Below are 19,867 nucleotides of genomic sequence, written 5' to 3'. Positions count from 1 at the left end.
ACTCTGAATCGTAGACCTCCCCGTCCCAGTCCTGGTTCCCATCCATCCCTCCCTGTTCGGCTTCTTGTGCTTGGTGGTACAGGATATGGTTCAGTAGGTCAGGGGTTCTGTGCTACAGGATGTGAGTTGCCTGGAGGGTAGGGATGGGACCAAGGGAGTTATCTTGCTTGGGATTTCTGTGGGGAGGAGCTATTACTCATGGGTTAAGGACTGTGACGGGGAGGTCTACGACTCGGAGTAATGAATATTACTGGTAAGTAACCGGCCATTCAATAGTGTTTGCCACACAGGAAGCCCCACCCTTTCAAGGCCATTCCCCCTCATGGGTCACAAAACCCATTTTACAAATCAGAAAGATATTTCCAACTCATAATAGGGGTTTTGTACATTTCAAATTATTCTTGTGCAGTTGCAAACCCTGTGATTTTCTAAACTATAAGGCTTGTGACAGAAAAAAAATGTTTTGTAAATCGGAACCATGGTTCTTTCATAGTTGGACAAATATGAACTTCGTTAGGCCTTTGATGAGATGTGATGTGCTGCAGCAATAAGGACACTGTGGAGCAGTTCTTTACCTCTGTCTAGGTACAAGAGGAAAAAGGCTTGACTCTTGCTCTGAAGTCAATTTCGGGAAGGAAGGTTTACCTTTCTGTAGGAATCAGACCTGATAATTTGCTGTCTTGGTTTTCTTGGTAATGGGTTTTTCTGAAGGAAAGTTTGGTATTCAGAGTGAATCCACATGTTGTTGCGTTGAATATCAGCTGAGTTAAGGAGTAAAGCCATTCATGTTTATTTCACAGTGCTGTATGTGAACTTATGATCTCTTTTTATTAGTGAACATGAGAAATACTGCCTTGGTATGGTGTGGTTTTAAATTGGAGGCTAAACATACAATTCTGAATGAGGTCAAGGAAGGTTTTGAGTTGCTGAATAGTCACGAACAATGGAGATTGTCAGGTAGGGTGATGATTCTGGTGAGTAGGGCTGCTTGGCATTCTGTGTAGAGGTTGAAGATGGTGAGATATCGGATTCAACCAAGTGGTACTCCTTAAAAGACTAGGAGTTTCTGTTAACTAGGCGATGTAGCGAGCGCAAGGTAAATACGTTTATTTATTTATTTACTTACTTTACTCCTTGCCGTTGTATGTTCAACTCCACTACTCCCCCACCATGCCCCTCCCCTGCCATACCGCCTGCAGCACTCCCTCTGCGAGCCACCACTGGGGCCACCCAGGGCCTACCTTAGGGGTGACTTATATGTAGTAAAAGGGAAGGTTTGGGCCTGGCAAGTAGGTGAACTTGCCAGGTCGAAATGGCAGTTCAAAACTGCACATACAGGCTCTGCAGTGGCAGGCCTGAGACAGGTTTGAAGCTTTACTCGTGGGTTACACAATCGGTGCTGCAGGCCCACTAGTAGCTTTGGATTTACAGGCCCTGGGTACATGTAATGCACTGTATTAGGGACTTATTAGTAAATCAAATATGCCAATCATGGAGAGGCCAAATGCCATTACATTTTTAGATACAAAGCACAAGCATTTTAGCACTGGTCAGCAGTGAAAAGGTGCACAGATGCCTACTGCCAGCAAAAACGAAGTTAAGCTCACAGTCAAAAAACAGGAGGTTAGAAGGCAAAAATGCAGGGGAAAACGAGCCAAAAGGCGACAGATCTAACAGTTCATGTAAGTCATATTTGGGATCTCAACCACTGTACAACATCTTGTGAGACAAAACATTTTCCTACCTTTTGCTGTCTTTCTACTTCTAAAGCTCCAAAATGAAAATGGAAGTCATATTGCTTCCAGGCTTGTTTTTCTTTTTACAGAAACAATCATGGTGCAACTGTTAGGGACACTCTGCTGTAGCCATGTCAGTGGCCCATACCAAAACAGTTCCCTCATTCATCACTATTACACACAGAGCTAGAATCCCTTTCACATAATCGGTGTTCAGCTCTGGTGTGAATTCTCTGCACATCTGGGCTCCAATTAAAGCCTGTCCTGGACACAGGAGGTAGCTCCTGATGATGTACTTCTTGCTGTGGGGTAGGGTGGGTGTGACAGTTTGGTCAGTGCATGGATTTCAAAGCTCCACTCTCTGTGTGCTCTGTAGCTCTCTCCCTGTAAGATAACACCATGAAAATTACTCTTAAGGTTTGCCGGTCTGGTGCATCCTGACGCTTTCTCAATCATTTCCGCAGGGTTCATTATACAGTTTGAAGTGTTTTCATGTTGTACCCTTATTGCCAAAGATGGCAGTGTTGCGGGACGGAAGTCAAAAGCAGTAGGCCTCATTGTGCAGCGTGTGGTGGGTATTTACTATTGGTGATGGTGATTGCTTAGCTCTCTGTGACTTAGGGTGTAGTACTCCAGTGGTAAAAATGATGAACAACTTAGGGATCTCTGAAAAAGATGCAAGCTCTGGGATCGTTAAAAATAGTAGCTTTTTGGATACCCTGTCCACTGAATACATGCCATATTTGATACTTTGCACATGATAGCTAGATACAGGCAGTGCTGGAAATAGAAAACATCTCTCAGGAATCCCATAAATTGGGAGTCAAAGGGTGGTGGCAGAAATGGGATGGAGTCCTGAGAAACATAGTATGCTAGTCAACTTCCAATTTTTTTTTAAAAAAAACTCTGTTTCTACAGAAATTGGAAACAAGAACAAATGTTTAAGTACATCTGTTCTGGCTTACTTAATTGATCACAAATTGACTAAATTTTACAATATTTTAATGAGTCAAGGCATCTGTTGCAGAGATCTTTGCGTACCCAGCACGTTCTAGGGTATAAAAGCAGTAAACAAGATAACTCTATTGGTTAATGCACTTGCTGTAGTGATCTGTGTGCAAACTAGTCACATATTTGACTCTTCATAAAAATACCATATGTGGATAATGTACTGCATGTACTTTTCAGGGCACATATTTGTATTTTATGTGCATAGCTCTTTGGATTTATGTTTTGTTACAGATATCTTTGTATTAGCTGCAGGACACAAGTTACAATCCATATAGTTTATCTTAGTGATGTCTGAACCTGCATCAAGAAGCTACAAGCACATGGCAAGGCATAAGTTTACAACCTTACTGTTTCGTTTGCATTTTCATTATTCTAAGATTGCTAAAATAGGTATTTTGGGTAATAATAAACAAGTATGAATATGTAGAGTTACTAGTGCAATTCTTCATATAGACAGATACATCTGACATTCTTATAGAGTATGCATATCTCTTACATATAGGGCTTGGTAAAGTCAAAAACCTGCCTCTAAATCATATTTTATCTCTTAAGCAACTTTAAAGTTACAACAAGCTGAGTGCCTTTACAGTGGCGGCTCCTCCGTAATGGAGGAGGAGCGTCGCCACACTGCAAGCCAGCAAAAAATAAAAAGGTAATCAAATGCTTTTATTATCATTTTATTTTAATGACTACTTCGAAGCCAAGGCCATGGCAGAGGGGAGGAGTGGTGGGCACTTATAAATGACGATGTCAGTCTGGCCAGCTGACTTCGGCTGCCACACAAACATACACACAGGTTTCTCCAACCCAGCTGTATTCTACAGCCAGGTGGAGACCAGGATCAAACCAGCCTGCTCAGCCCAATCCCGGCTTGGTATAGCATGAGAGCTGTGTAAGGATTGGGTGGGCGAGTCTGCAAGCCTGTTCTGTGTGCTGTGAGGCAGAGGAGCACCGTGGCCGGCAGCAGAGTCAGGTAAGTCTTTTTAGTTTTTATTATTCCCCCACCCCCTCTGTATAAGGCAGTAGCCACCACCGTGCCTTTATTTCCAGGGATTGGATTGGCATCAAGGTGCTAGGCTCCAGCTGGCTTCCAGCCCGGTGAGATTTGGAGAAAAGGAGTGCTGATTTCCTTTTAAGAGAGGTATGTGTATTGGGCCCAGTTGGAGCTGACAATATGGGTCTCCCTCACCCTGAGCAGATACCAGGCCTGAAAACGCTGTGCGGGTCCCGTTGAATGTGCCTTGCTTTTAGCACATTCCACTGGGGCCGGCCCGGATCCTAGATCTAGCTCAGTAATAGCTGCCAGAGCCAGAATGCTGCTGGACTCTTTTCCATGGGCGGACTGAGAACACGAAGCAGCCCTGGCAAATCTATCGGACCGACCCCCGGCTGGGGTGCGAGGGTACTAGGGTGAAGCGCTGCTGTTTTTGTTAATTGGGGTCGATATTGCAGCACTGCTGCAAAACCATCCTCAGTAAGAGAAATGGCCCCCAATGTTCCAAAACCAGCCCCCACCTTTCTAGCCTCCTCCCCCCGGGAAACGCCTGATGCCCGCTATGGCCATCCAGCTCTGCTATTTTCCACCACTTAGTGCCTTACACTTCAATAAAGGAACTTCTGTAACCTGGCTAGCGAATATTGTGATATATACGGCAGGAACTCAAAGACTCAGGGCATAGTGTGGGACATGTGTGACATGCGATAGTTAGTACATGTGTTACTTACGTGCCGTCTGAGCTGTTGCTGTTGGTGCTGCTGCCATCAGTGGATTCTCGGCTTCCTTGTCGGGTCACCCTATTCCTCATCTCTACGGCTATGCCAGTTTCGGTGCTCCTTCGGATGTTGCTACGTAGCTTTTTCGTGCCTCCATCTAAAGAGACATAGTTATGCATGGTTATCATGCTGCGGACAGAGATAAAGAAACACAACTCAAAATCCCACGTACAAGAAAAAAAACATGGGTGGCACATCCTTCCCTGTTCAAGCAGCCAAATTATGGAACTCTGTACTCCTGAATATAAGATCCACGGATAATCACCTTGTCTTCAGAAGACTACTTAAGAATTGGCTCTTCCCCACATAACCACCATACTCAAACATAAATATACCGCATATTCATCTGTATATAAGCATTTATTTGGCCTACAGATGTGCACCTACATATGTGTATTGCTTTGTAGAAACATGTATAGTAATAATAATGTTTTTAAAGCTATAGATATTCGTTAGTTCTGCTTAGAAAATGTACATATTACTTATAGTTACTTTATTATATGTTTAACATATATATAAGTGACTGCTTAAATAAGTAAATCTTTTATCATAAATATTTATTTACAATTGCTTCACTATTGAATTACAAAAATAAAAATAAATAAATAAATTTAAAGTACAACACTTGAAAGTTTGAGTTTATTAAATGCAACTTTAATCTACATATGTTACCTTCCTCATGCATTTATATACAGTCCATGTAAATATGTAGCTTTATATTTATTCCTTTTCTTCTAATTTAGCATATCCAATGGACTACCTATTTCTCACTCTATACCGTCCTCAATATATCCTCTACCTCAACTCTCTGACTTATCTCAAACCTCATTCTACTATTCTTTTCAATGTACTACCCTATTTGCATCCTATATCTCTATCAATATATCCTCTACCTTAACTCTCTAATTCACCCCAAATCCTATATCACTACTATGATCCCCAAAATAACTCTTTCTAGACTCTTCCCTCCTCTTCCCCTCTTTGCCTCACCTCATACCTCTTTTACTATTCAGATCTCCCAAACAAGACTTTCTAAACCCTTCCCTCTGACTCTTCCCCCTCTACCTCCCCTTTACTCATCTCAAACCACCTCCTACTGCTATAGACTCCCAAAAACTTTTTAACTTTCTAGACACTTGCCTCTTCTATCCCTCCACTATTCCTATTTAATCCAAATAACAGACTAACATGTCCACCGCTCAAATTAATTTCATATTCCCCCAGACTAGTTCACCACTAATCCTTTTTTGGTTCCGGAGTAGCGCGCTACTCAACTAAAAGCACTTTAATACCTCATATGGGATAGCAAGCGCTATATAAATGCAAACGTTTTCACTCTTCTATCCCTCCACCATCCTTCTCAATATAAATTACAGACTAACATATTCACCGCTCAACTTATTTTCATATTTCACTATACTAATTTCGTTATACAAATGCGTCCCTTAGACTTTAAGGGGCGACCCTCTGGGCGCAACTGATTCAAAGATCGCAACTGGTCAAAGCTAGTGAAGATGGTGTAATCACTGACAAGACTAAGAAATTTCTGATTAAAACATACCCGTCAACTCCCACAATCTATATGCTTCCTAAAATACACAAAGATTTGCGACGACCACCATTTCGCCCCATTGTCAACACCAGAGGAAGCATTTATGAACCAATAGGTCAATTTTTGGATTTACATCTCAAAGATTTTGTGACACAAGCAGTTACCTATGTGAAAGACACCACCGATTTTCTAACAAAAATTGCCCAAATCATTCTACCCAAAGATACAGAAGTATGGCTATGCACGATCGAAGTTAAAGCTCTCTACACCTCTATCCCACACAACCTTGGAATTGAGGCTGTCGAATCCATGTTACTTCAATCAGACTTGAACCCAGATTTTCAAATCTTTATAATGCAACTTCTAAACTTTTCTTTATACAAGAAATTTTTCAAATTGCAAGACGAATGTTATCTACAACTCACTGGCACATCGATGGGCAATTGTGCTGCCCCTTGTTATGCGAACATTTTTATGACTAAATTCGAGACAGACAACATCCTCAATGGCGAAAATTGGAAGAAATATGCCCGTATGTTTTTACGATATATTGACGACATTTTCGTGTTATGGCAAGGCCCACAATCTATATTAACACAAGAATTGGAGAATCTAAACAAAATAAATGATCGCATTCAATTCACCCATCAATTTGACAAAGAATCTATATCCTACTTGGATGTTCACCTCAAGATCAAAGGAGATAAGATCACTACTACCCTGTTTAAGAAAAAGACAGATCGCAACAATTTACTACATTATCGTAGTTTTCACCAACCTTCCTTGAAAAATAACCTACCTACATCTCAACTTTTTAGGGCAAAAAGGATAGTTTCTGAACCTGAAGACTCGAAAGAGCAAATAAAAAATATGATAAAACGTTTCCAGGAACGTGGATACCCTCAAGAGATTTTAAGGAAGGTAGAAGATAAGTGCTAAGCAAAAACACGAACTGAACTATTACAGACATCGACCAAAATAGAAGAAAAAAGGATGGTAATAGTTTCCAAATTTTCTAAAAAAAGTCACATCTACAAACGAATAATCTTGAAACACTGGCAGAACTTATCCAGATCTTATCGACTGAACCGGATTTTAATGGAATTTTCAAAGAATGTCCAAGATTTGCATTTACCAGAATGCCTGTAACCAAACCCAAAAGTACTCAGCCATGTCATAACTGCAACAATTGCAATGCCATTATAAGAGGTACAACTATCAGCCACCCACGAAGTGGTATTCCTATCCAGTTAAAAGTCACGGCTACCTGCGATTCTATGAACTTAATCTATCTGCTCAAATGCCCATATGGCCTTGATATGTGGGCAAAACAACGAGAAAAATAAAAACAAGGCTTTCTGAACATAAAAGCAGTATTAGAAGAAATGATGTCAAATCTTCGGTGGCGGTTCACTTTCAAGAATGTAGACACAATATTGCTCAGCTACAATTTATGGTTCTTGAAACCATTGATAACTCACGGAATCAAGACATTAACAAAAGACTATTGCAAAAAGAAAATGAATGGATTTTAAGACTTGACTCTATGAAGCCTTCGGGGCTCAACGACCGCTTGGAATTTTCCTGCTACTTATAATGTATCTGAAACTTAATTTGAAAATATGGTGCTCTGGAATTCTATTTTTTCTTTATGATTAAGTTGACAATAGTTTGTGTTTATGATTATTGTTTATTCTCACTTGCTAGCATCAATGTTACGTTAACTTTACCCGTTGCAAGATGGCTGCCACATGTTCTATCTTTTCTGACACGTGTATTTGACTTTGTCTATCTTCACCTTTTTAAACCTGCACTTCGTTTTCCGCTTACACACACGACGCTATCTACATGGTGGCTGACTCCACAATTATTTAGACCTTGATGGTCATATCGGTAAGCTCTGCTTTTGCATTTCTATTTTCGCTAAACTTTGGTACACAATCGCAGTATTTGCGTAATGTTTTCTGTGGTAATGGAACGCTATTACAACACTGGGGTCTGTCTGTACTGAACACTCTAACATGATCACTGCGACTTCGCTTTTTGAATATACGTTATTTTCAGCTAGCACAATACACACCACTCCTTGACCTTTCTGGCACTTTTAACATCTTTCTAGCTTTCAGAATACCATCTCTCACAAGAGCTTTCTATGATACTCAATACATATCTTTATATGGATGCACTGTTTTTCTTGCCTAAGCAAACACCATTCGGTTTCCTTAAATGACGTCAATTTGTCTCTATCATTGTACTTTATTGACTATTAGTTACGAATAGTGTGGGTCCTCATTATATATTTATATTTCAGATTGCCCCTGATGAAGTGCCCTTGAGGCACGAAATGCATTGGGATCGTTTTTTGAATTGCTGATGAAATTCACTAGAATGTGATACAACAATGGAATCATGGATAAATTCATGAATGAAATGAATTAAACGAATTCAACTTATTTTCGAGTTTCTACGTTTCTTCCATTCGAAATAAAGTTACTTGAACATTGGAATATCGCAGTTGCGATCTTTGACTGAGTTGCGTCCAGAGGGTCGCCCCTTAAATTCTAAGGGACGCATTTGTATGACTATTTTGCTAACACCTCCAGGACGACGAGGTGATACCTTTGTGGCACGCTACAAAAGTTTAAACTTTTTTCTCACAGAGCTGGTGCACAGTCGACCAATTTCTTCACTATACTAATTTCACTACTAATCCTTTAGAGGTTTCGAAGTAGTGTGCTACTTGCCGAAAAAGCACTTTGACGCCTTGTAACCGTTAGTCAGTGCTATATGAATGCAATTACAATACAAATTCTTGGATGTCAGTAATTGAGGAACTGGAATGCGTGCATGTATTTACCTGTGCCAGGATGGGTATGTTTTAAGACATCTCTCTGTTTGCTGTTTTGATTATGTATGGGATTGCAGAGACTCGTTTCAACTTTCTTTCTTTTGAGTCACCAAGATATCGGGGCTACTCGCCGAATTAGAGCGCAGGTAAATTGAGGATATACCCTGCCAGACAGGTCTTGCCAAGGGGACTGGTCATGAGTTTGAATACCGTGGGGACATTATTACAATGTATCCATTATGTCCGAGGAGGGAAGGTATTGAGACATAACAACCCAGAGCTTGTTTACTTGATTAGGAAGGATGTTGTATAGTTGGGGGAAGTGGTTAACAATTGAATTTGGGGGTAATTGGAATCTTGACATGTAAAAATAATGACCACTGAAATATCCAGGAATCCACATCGCATATGATTACAACACAAGAAGGGGAAGCGTACTACAAATATCAAAAACAACTACCAGTGTTATTTGCATAGTCCATACGTTTTTACATATTTCGTTTGCATTTTTTTATATACATGATTATCAAAAGGTTGATGTATGATAATATTGAGTTTGCTCTTTATCGTTCCTTTCATTGATTTTATTTTGATTTCTGTTTTTTTTTCATTGAATACCCCCCTGATGAAGGACCAACATAGGTCCGAAAAGTACTGGGGATTGATACAATGTTCAACATGAAAAGAATCAAAGGTCTTATTTCCAGGCGTTCACTGTCCCTTTCCTAGACGGCTTTCTGTCCAAGGAACTGTAGGATTGTGATACCTTTAGTAGCACTACTAGTCAGGGCCCGCTTTAGCCTTGCAGAATTGGGATTTGGCGAGTCATGGCAAACTATGTCCGCACCCCCTAAGGCTGCTTTAAAAAAAGCTTATTGGCAGTGGGTAACGAACAAAAGAAATACTAACACTAATCTGTGTAGAACCACCAGAGAATTTTTTATAGTAAAGGAAGTAACCCTATGTGAACCCTATCTCAATGCTATTTCAAAATCTAGAGATAGAGCCCTATATTTTAAATTTAGAATAGGAGCGCTTCCCCTGTGCGAATTGACCGCTCGCTGGAAGATCCCGCCACAGACTAGTAAGTTTTGTCCTTTCTGTGCAACTAGGACTGAGTCGGTCCCCCATTTTTTATTTGAATGCCCTGCCTATAAAGCTCCTCGCCACAGGTGGCTCAAACCTTTGTGTACAGAGCTGGTCACCAGACATTATAGTGAAGCACTGCGAATACTGAGATCCGATACACGGCTCCTATTTGTCTATGGTATGGCGAAGTTTTTAAGCTGGGCATGGCTAATCAGATCAAAAAGGCTTATATATATTGCTTAACTTTTTAATCCCTACGTTGACTAAATTATGTAAATTATTGATGCCATTCGTACCTCACTTTTTTTTATTTGTATTTTTGATTGTATTTTATATGGATTGGCTCTTTTATCTTTTTACTATGTTTGTGCATTGCTTTTAAAGATATGTTTTATATCAAAATAAAGCCAAATTTGACTGATTGGCTTTAGCAGTGGTGGCGACTGCTGCAACAAGCCATTTTGCACTCCCCTCTCCTTGCACACGTGCAGACCTACTCCCCGAATTCCCTGACTACTTCGCGGCAAACGTTCCGTTTCCATAGACCAACTCTCTCTCATACATTTCATTTGTTTTGAAGCGTTTGTAAAGGCTGCCTTACCTAATACACTTAGCTATCCACATAAAATACAGATCTGTTCTTTGCAGCAGGCATATTAGCCCTCTGCACTGCTTTCTGGAGAGTCAAAACTTCCACTAGACAAAACTACAATCTCTATCTCTAGCAGGAACATTAATCACTAGTTAACTTGACATTTTTATTGCTGCCTTAAAGATGAACACACAAGGAACTCTGCAGCAGGTGCTTTTAAATTGTACGGTATTGCTAAACACAGCGCCCCCCTTCTTCCACCCAGGTAAGTGTCCCCCCCTCCAGGTCAGGGCCCTGTGAGGCCGCACGGGTCGCACCACCCTAAAGCTGGCCCAACTACCATTTGCAGAGGCTGCGTTAATATTAAAATGCCTGTTGGTGGGCACCTGCTGGAGCTGGAAGAGAAGCTCTCCGAGACAGGGATTGATTACACATTGGGGAGAGTTCAATTGTTACTAGCCCCGTGCTCGACCACCCTGATTTCTCAGGTGACCACATTTTGAAAACCAAAAACCGAGACAGTCTACAAACGTAAAAGTAAGTATACGTATTTGCAGCGAGCGCGAGGCACGGAGTGACTTTAGTGGCGGTACTCATAAACGATGTATATACACCCCTGACAACAATGTAGGCAAGCACCAGGAATTAATTAAATGCAACTTTGACACACAGCTTCATCTGTGTCCATTAAATTGCTTTCTGCTAACGGTTGATAAATAAACGTGCTTTATAAGGCATAAAAAGGCGACCCCCTCTGTCTGTGAAAGGCCTTCTTTGAAAAGCAGGACGTATGTTGTATGATATTTGGGGGTGGGAGAGATGGTGGAAAACGGGGACTGTCCTGGCATTTCCGGGCCGGGTGTGGGACACTGGACCAAATTTTACTGAATGGAAAATGTATTTGACGCAATCGCCTAAAGCTTGGGGTGCACATTTCGCCTGGCCCAAGCCCCGCCGGGACCACGCCTACAGCAAAGGGAGAGTATACCGCGATGCCACTTTCTCTCCATCCTTCTGTGTCACCCTCCCCACACCCTGCACTGGCCTGAGGCGTAACGCAAAGTGGCGTGGCCCCAGGCGAATTTTGAAAGGGCTCCCCCCTTTACCCCATATCTCACATATATGTATTGTCTTGGGGTTGAGTGGAGGCCCTTGAATGGTTGGGGGGTGGGTTCTCAAGGGTTGGGGGCTGCAGGGGTCTGTGTTATGTCCCTGGCCCCTTACTTCCATTTACGAACTGCTCAAAGAAGGTGGCAAAACGGAATGATAATCCCAATGTGGAACAGGGACATCTCTGCAGAATAGTGTCTAGAAAAAAACATGTCCACACACCACTCTGTGCGGATTAACGTGTAATAGCTGGATTAATGTGCGGGGATACTTTTTAGGAATGTTCTCCACGCACACAAATGGCATTACTTATAATGGGGGCTATGGTGTTTTAATGTCTTGGCTTGTAGTGCCACATCAGCACCACTAGGGCCGCGTTATTGCAGGGGTATTTGAATGATAGGCACAAAAAGGCAGGCTGGACCAGCATCCCTCTCCATCATCATGTATGCTGGTAGGCCCATACGTTTAAGAATGGTATAGTCATTTCCATAGCTAGCAATGCTTGGGAATAAGAGTGCCTGCACAGTGGTGTGTGCATCTATGGAAGAAGCATGCTTTTTCACTTTCTCCACTGCTCCACTATCTTATCATCAGTGGCGGCTCCTCCGCTAAGGCAGAGGAGCGTCACCCCACTGCTTTGCATCAGTGAAATAAAGGAAAAATGAAATGATAACTCGAGGTTATTATCATTTCATTTTTCCCTGCTGCAGCAGGTTTGCGGGCGGGGCTGCTGACAGAGCAGGGGAGCAGGAGTTTGCTCTCCCTAAGTGCGCATGAATGTTTGGCCGGCTCTCTCGGGCAGACCATACATTCATGCGCACTTTGAATGTTCTCCAACCAGACTGCATTACAGCCTGAGTGGAGAATGTGCCCAGGCTTCCGTTCCCTGGCTGAGAGCTAAACCACGGCGCTCAGACTAATCACAACGCTGCATTGCAGTGTTGTGATTGGCTCAGGGGAGCCTCAGCCTGGGTGCTACCTTTCCTGAAACACCAGCCGGGAGAGGTGATGGCGGGACGACGTTGGAGAGTCGCTGCGAGGGGGTATGTTTTATTTTTACACCCCACACCCCCCTAGCCCCACCAACCCCAATCCATGACGGACGCTCGTGGTTATCTGTTGTTTCGTTGCATACTATTACGTCTTTCTCCAAAGTATAATTGATGCAGCAGTACTTTGGAAACAGAGATTCTTAAACTTTTAACTTCTATGGACTCCCACTGACTAGGACCCCCACCCAAGCAAACTGTATTGTTTGATCTTCAAAAAATACAGAAAGAAGAGTACTGTACATCAAAAAAATACATACATTACTAAATCTTTTATTTAATTCACAAGCAAAACAGAGGTAAACATCGGAATTTTAATAGGAAGTTTGTAACATTTTAAAATGTTATCTTACTTCTAAAATATGACATGATATGCTAGACTCCAGCATCTCACTCTGTCTTTTTTCTCCTAATGCATGCTCTCTGTTTGTAGATGCATACCAGTGCTTCAATCAATGCCACCAATTATCCTACTAGATTCTTCTAGCTGTGCCTTGTTGCTCCCATGATTCAAGATGAGGACACATCCGGTTTCAAATTCGCACACATTACAGAGCGTGTTTTAAAATGAATGTTCAATTTTGCCTTTTTATGTATGTTTACTTTCTTAAATTGCTAATATTACTTTTTCTAACATTCGTATGCGTTGAGGAACCCCCCAGGATACATGGGCACCAAGTTAAGTTTTGCTGCTTAGAATAATGCTGATAATCACCATATAATAAATTATAAAATTTAAATGCCGAAAGCATTATTTCAGTGCTGGGTATCGTATAGGTAAAGCTATATTCTCAAACATTGTAAGGCACTTGGGCAACATATTCCAGTCACTGTCCACTGTACTTTGTCTGCATTTGCATAGCATGAGTCTGCTGTTAGTACTGCACTGCAGCTCTGTGGGTTGTTTGGAATGATGGGTAAATACTTTTCATAAGTAGATCACGGTTTCCTTTCTCACTTATCTTTCTGTGAAAGGAAATCCACTCTAACTCATCCACTTTTCTAGTAATTGCTGTTAGTGGCTTATGGAATTCTTCAAAATGGTTGGCAGCAGTCCCACCCAGCTCGTGTTTTATGTTCTTGCTTCAGAGTGTGTGCACAAGTTGCAGTGTAGCACGCAAGCCTACTCTCATGGATTGCCGAAGGCTTTCTTAACAATCTCAGCCATGCATCTCCTCAAAAAATCCTGAAAGCTGCACCCCTTCCATGCAACACAGTCAGCTATCCCCCAGTCTAACAATAGGACAAGCCCCCAGTGGCAGCTGGTGATCTTTAAGCAGTGTATGTGGGGTAGGGGTCCTAACTCCTGCCCAAACTTCTTAGAGCGAGCAGGGCTGACTGTCTCCAGTGGTCCTGCTTAATTTTTTCCCGAAGACACCATCTGGCTATGAAATTGGTGTCTATTTCAGTGGAGGCACTTTGTAAACCCTTTTTTGCGTTCCTAAAACTTGTTTCTGCACTTACACGTGGCGAATATTGAAGACTCTGTGAGCCCACAAGGTGGTTCAACATGGCGGCCCCTTAGACGTCTGCCACTGTGGCTTACAGGACCAGTCAACACTCCCTCTGTCCGGGGCTCAAAGTGGCGAGGGCTGACATTGTGCATTATTGCCATGCCTAGTTGGTGCCTGCCATACTGTGCTTGCCCAGAGAAAGGGGTGCGGCTGCTACACTGTGCGGGCCCCCGGAAAGAGGCGCAGCATTGTATGATTTGCTCCAACGGTGCTAGAAGGGATGTATGACATTACAACGCATGCTTTTACTACGCATGCCTTTACATCGCAGGTTTTACAACGCAAGCTGTTACAAAGCATAGTGTTAAGGGGTGCTGGATAGTGAATAGTTTAATTTACTATTCCAACTCCAGTCCCCGTGGATAGTAGGGAAGGTGTTGGATAGTAAATTAAATCCATTACCTATCCTAGAGCACCCCACAGCGCAATGCGTTGTAATGACATGCGTTGTAATAGTTGCGTCGTAAAGGCACTGCGTGGTAAAAGTTGCGTTGAAAAGGATGTTTCCCGCTGGAAGTGGGTACCACTGTATCGGAAGAACAGTTCTTTTCCACCCGTGGACATTTGCTGCTCGGTGATTCCTGCCATGCATCACCTTGTTCTTGAGGAGCTGTTGCATTGCGTGAGCCCGGAGGAGGTGGAGCGGTGTGGTGTGACTGGTTCTGACGGCTATGGGAGAGAATACTTTCGGGTTGAAGAGTGCATCCCGCTCACCACTGGATACCTGAACTAGTCCTCCTATGGGGCAGAGAGATGCTCTACATGGGCAGCGTGTAGGTGGCCCAGGATTGAAGCCTTGTGGGTGGTGAGGCGTGCCTGCCCGCTAGGGCCCTTGACTGCTGCTGCCCAGAGGACTGCACTGGAGGAATGCCCTGGATGAGCACTAGTGTAAACTTTGCTGGTGCAGAAGGCCCATCAATAGCAGTAATGCAAAGCTGCTGATTGGGGTATTTATACCCTGTGCAACCACTGTGTGGGCGATGGTCTCGGGGGCCACTGAACTAACAAGTCACAAAGGAAAGCACTGGCGGCCACTGATATGACTGGGAGCTGAGGGGTGACGACTCCCAGGGACAGCTGACAGGGTGAAAGAATTGGTGTGTGGACCTGTCAAAGGGCATGTGTGCCCTTGTTACATGTGATCTGTCTTCCATTGTGGAGTCCCACGGACACATAGCTGCAAGTGACTGTAACTATCCAGGGGTCTATTTGACTGCTATTATGGCAGTGGAAAAATTAAACTCCTGCATTGGGGGCGATGACACCCTACCCCCACTGTGGTGAAGAAGAAACCCAGTAAACCCGCACAAAGTAACAAGATGGTGCAATGCATTTTGACGGTATCTTGAGTTGCCCCGCCCTTGACAGAGGACTGTGGTGGGACTCTCAAGCCGCCATCATCGGCCCTGCTGCAAGCCATCAATGATTTGGGTCAGGTCCTGGGAAATAAAATAGATACTATAGCAATTGAAATGGCGTTACTGCGAACAGACCTCCAGAAGCTCTCGGAAAGGACACGGTGTTTAAGAGCCAGATGAACATGCAGGAGAGGTTTGCAACAATGTTCAAATGTGCAACATTGACTAGACTCAACATGAATACTGCAGGAGTGGACAGAGGGAGTAGAACGAAGATCTGGGCAGAACAATTTGAACTTTTTGGGCTTTCCTGAGATCTCGGAAGGCTCATCAGTGGAACATCAGTGGAACTTTTCCAGGTAGACTGGGTACTAAATGCGCCAAAACGTTTTGGCAGAAAGTGCATATAGAGTGGATGCACTGCCACCGAAGCCTGGAGCTCCCAGAGGACAGTCATGGTGTTATTCATTAATTTCTGTGACAGGGACGCTTTCTTGCAGTCGGCACTCACCAAATTTAGAAATGGCCACCAAGCTAGAGGTCATTTCTAAAGCATTGGCAAAAACCGCTGTCACTGTGGTTCCACTCAATGTTGTTTACAGTTTGGTGCAGGGCTTAGTCACCTGCACCAAACAGGTTTCTTTTTTTATTTTCAAAAAGAAAATGCTCCCCCCTGCTATGGGCGTTGCCTCCCATGGCGAGGGGAGCATTTAGCAGTTTTCACTGCCCCTTACTGCCAGGGAAATTCCACCCAGAAAAATTAGTTGAGTGAAATTAGAGGTCTGTCTCTGATGGCCCGTACTTCGCAAGGCTGTTGGAGGGGTTTGACCACAGCTGAGATGGACACATTCATTTTTTGTTAGGCACAGGGAGATTAAGTGATTTGCCCAGAATCACAGGATGTTGCATGTGTCCACTGTGATTAAACCTAAGATCGACCTGCTTTTAAATTTGACAGACTGATCATCATCTTGGCGGTATGTAGACATTGTTGCCGTTGCAACGGAGTATTCATACCTCCAAGATATAAATTAGGCCCCAAGTGCTACTATTCGCAGGACAAGGGGGACTATTATGATGACGGGCGGATCACCACCGCCCGGCCGGCGGTGGCGATCCGCCCGCCATCAAAACTACATTTGCCCCCGCCTTATTACCATGGCGGGGGTACTGCGGCTTACGGAAAGTCCATCCGCAGCTTTTCTCCCGGTTGGCAATCCGCTCGATTGCTGGCCGGGCGGAAAAGGCCCACAATATGGTGACGGTGCGTTGTAGGCACCGCCATCCGTATTATAAGGCTGGTGGTGGGTATGCCTTTCCATGGCAGAGACTCTGCCATGGAAAGGCATACGGTAATTCACTTTGGGGGCCGTTGCAGGCCCTTGGGGGGTGTACGGCTGCACTTGGGGTTGTACCATGGTCACACACAAGGTGGCAGGCCCGGCGCGGTGCCTGTTACATTGTGCATGGCAATACATAACATGCCACTTTATCATTGTGGGGTTTGCTGCCTACAGCACCGCCCACCGCAATGATAAAGATGTGGGATGCGACCGCCAGGGTGGCGGTCGCATCCTTATTGGCCTTGCGGAAACACCGCACCTCTGACGGTCGGTCCCGTGTTCCAATACGGTGTCCGCCCGCCATCGGAATGGGGCCCAGGAATTGGAAACGCAACTTGCCTGGCTTCCTTCTAATAAATAGATTGGACACATGGTGGCGCCATAGTTTCATGCTTACAAAGGAATGAAGCAGAAGATGTGGCTGCTTGACCTGCGGATATAATGATGTCCGTTACATAATAAAGTATACAAAAAACTGATGATTGAAATGCTTGAATTAATCTCAGCCACTGGTAATTTCTCGAGCTGCATCCCAGTCCACTGTAATTTTGCACACCATGTCACTTCAGGTTTGACCCAGCCATATACAAATCGTTCTTGACCCTGTTCCAATGGGAAAAATCCAGGCTGGACTGCTAAGCCAGGTCCACCCTGAATGGGAACACAAACAACCTAGGACCGGTTTTGCCCTAGTTTTGTCTCATCAGCCATGTAGAGTATGGTTCCAGTATCACAGTGTGCATGGGACCATCGTGTGGGCATACCTATCCCTCTTAGGGCAACACACTAAAGTATACAAATAAGTGACAGATAAAACGCTTGAATTAAAGTTAGTCACTGCTAACTGCTTGGGGGCCACATCCCAGTCCATTGCTATTTTGCACACCATACCACTTCAGTTTGGACCAAGCCACATGCAAATCAGTCTTGACCCTGTTCCAATGGTAAAAGTACAGTCCAAACTGCCAGGCCAGGTTTTCCTTGAGAGGGAACACAAGCAACTTACAACCGGTTTCACCGTGGCGGTCTCTGCATTTTGCCCTGCGGCGGACTAAGTGAAGAGTGGTGGTGGGGTACTGATGAGTATGTTCTCATTGAGGAGCGGGGGTGTTGCCGCCCCGAGAAGGCTGCCGCCCCCAAAACTTGTGCCGTCCGGGGCAGACAGCCCCCCCGCTATGCCACTGGGTTTTGCCCTAATTTGGTCTCATCCACCAGGTATAGTTTGGTTCCAGATACAGTGTGCACAGGACCCACGTCTGACCATACTTGTCTCATTTAGGGCGACACACTAAACGATACAAAATACATGCTTGAATTAATCTCAGCCACTGGTAATTACTCGAGTCGCTTCCCAGTCCATTGCAAACAGATGTATGACATCACAACGCATGCTTTTACTCCGCATGCCATTACAACGCAGTTTTTACAATGCAAGTTGTTACAACGACTTGCGTTGGGGGGCGCTGGATAGTGGAATAGTTTAATTTTCTATTCCAACTCCAGTCCCCGTGGATAGTAGGGAAGGTGTTGGATAGAAAATTAAACTATTCCCTATCCTACAGGGCCCTCCAGCGCAAGTCGTTGTAACGACTTGCGTTGTAATAGCTGCGTCGTAATGGTAGTGCGGAGTAAAAGTTGCGTTGTAAAGGATGTTCCCCTTGCAAACTATTCCACCTCAGTTTGGAACCAGCCATATACAGATCAGTCTTGACCCAGCTCCAATGGGAACAGTCCAGCGCGAATTTCCAGACCTGGTCCTCTCTGAAGTCGAACACAAGCAACCTAGGACCGGTATTGCCCTAGTTAGAGCTCATCAGCCAGGTATAGCTTGGTCCCAGTGACTGTGGGTCCAGATGTGAAATGGAATTATATAAAAAGAGAACCTTTTAAAACTATTTTTTTCTAAAGAGGGCGGGTACATGAGAACGTTGATAGGGCCCACTCCAGACAGACACAGTTTTGCCCTGCCTTTAAAAAATGCCTCAAAATTCATACTTTGTTGAAGGAGACTCCAACTCATGAACATCAGCTATAAATGGAGTAGCCTGGGCTTGTTCTGGGTAATAGCTTATGGCGCCATGATAACTAGGAGCAGAAATACTTAAATAACATTCTGTTCTAGAATCCAGTTAAGGATTCTTGCTGCTAGACAGGCACACCCCTAAACTGTGACCCCCTTTGGTTAAAAGTAATGCGTCCTTTTCCAATTTATGGAGCTGTGCGGTTTGGAAATCCACACGCTTTCGGAATGGACAGAAGAGCAGATATGGTCAGGAGTCATTGTTGGCTCAAGAATGTGGCAGCAACAAGTAGGCAAAATACTCACCAGCACAGGAAGTTCACTACAGTCCGTTATAGCTAAATGTTTGCAACTACAGAATCTCTTCATGTTTGTATATTCGACCATTACTTTCTCTGGGGTCTTGCTTGTGAAACAATTGTCATGAGAAGACTTAGCTTAAGGAATCGTGCAAAAGCGAATTGCTAGTGCAACACTGTTTCTGATATGTGATGGTTTATTGGTCAGGGTTGTTAGGGGTTGCTGGTTATGGGGGATTTCTAATAGGGGTTGTTGTGTTGGTGGATAAGGCTTAGATTTCTGATCTCATTAAATGGTCACATACTTGCCCTAATTTTTAGAACATGGCTCCAAAGGGCAATTCTAATCGACCGCATGTCAGTGTCCGAAAATCACATTGATCACACAATTTAGGTCCCTAAGAAACACGCAAATGTGGGAATGCTACTTACCACCTTTGTGGGATATTGTTTACCCCATCAATGCTCATTGTCAAGTTGTGCTGCATATTCCTGATGGATACATAGAAGACATTACAGCAGCCCAGTGGACATTTATGTCAACTTATAGGCGCCGCTAAAATCTTCATG

At 43.7% G+C, this 19,867-nt stretch overlaps 1 protein-coding gene across 1 annotated transcript in view; it reads right to left on the bottom strand.

Moving 5' to 3' along the window:
• The window catches only part of RIMS3 (regulating synaptic membrane exocytosis 3), a 410,413-nt gene that overhangs the window by 154,047 nt on the left and 236,499 nt on the right, over positions 1-19,867 (bottom strand). Inside the window, exon 2 of the mRNA XM_078683765.1 lies at positions 4,473-4,617. Coding sequence (XP_078539891.1) covers positions 4,473-4,617 — 145 coding nt within the window. The remainder of the gene's footprint in view (positions 1-4,472; positions 4,618-19,867) is intronic.

Source organism: Lissotriton helveticus, chromosome 3_1, assembly GCF_964261635.1.
Source record: "Lissotriton helveticus chromosome 3_1, aLisHel1.1, whole genome shotgun sequence".
NCBI lineage: Eukaryota > Metazoa > Chordata > Amphibia > Caudata > Salamandridae > Lissotriton > Lissotriton helveticus.
Note: the sequence above shows the minus strand (reverse complement) of the source record. Positions and strands in the feature narration are given on the sequence as shown.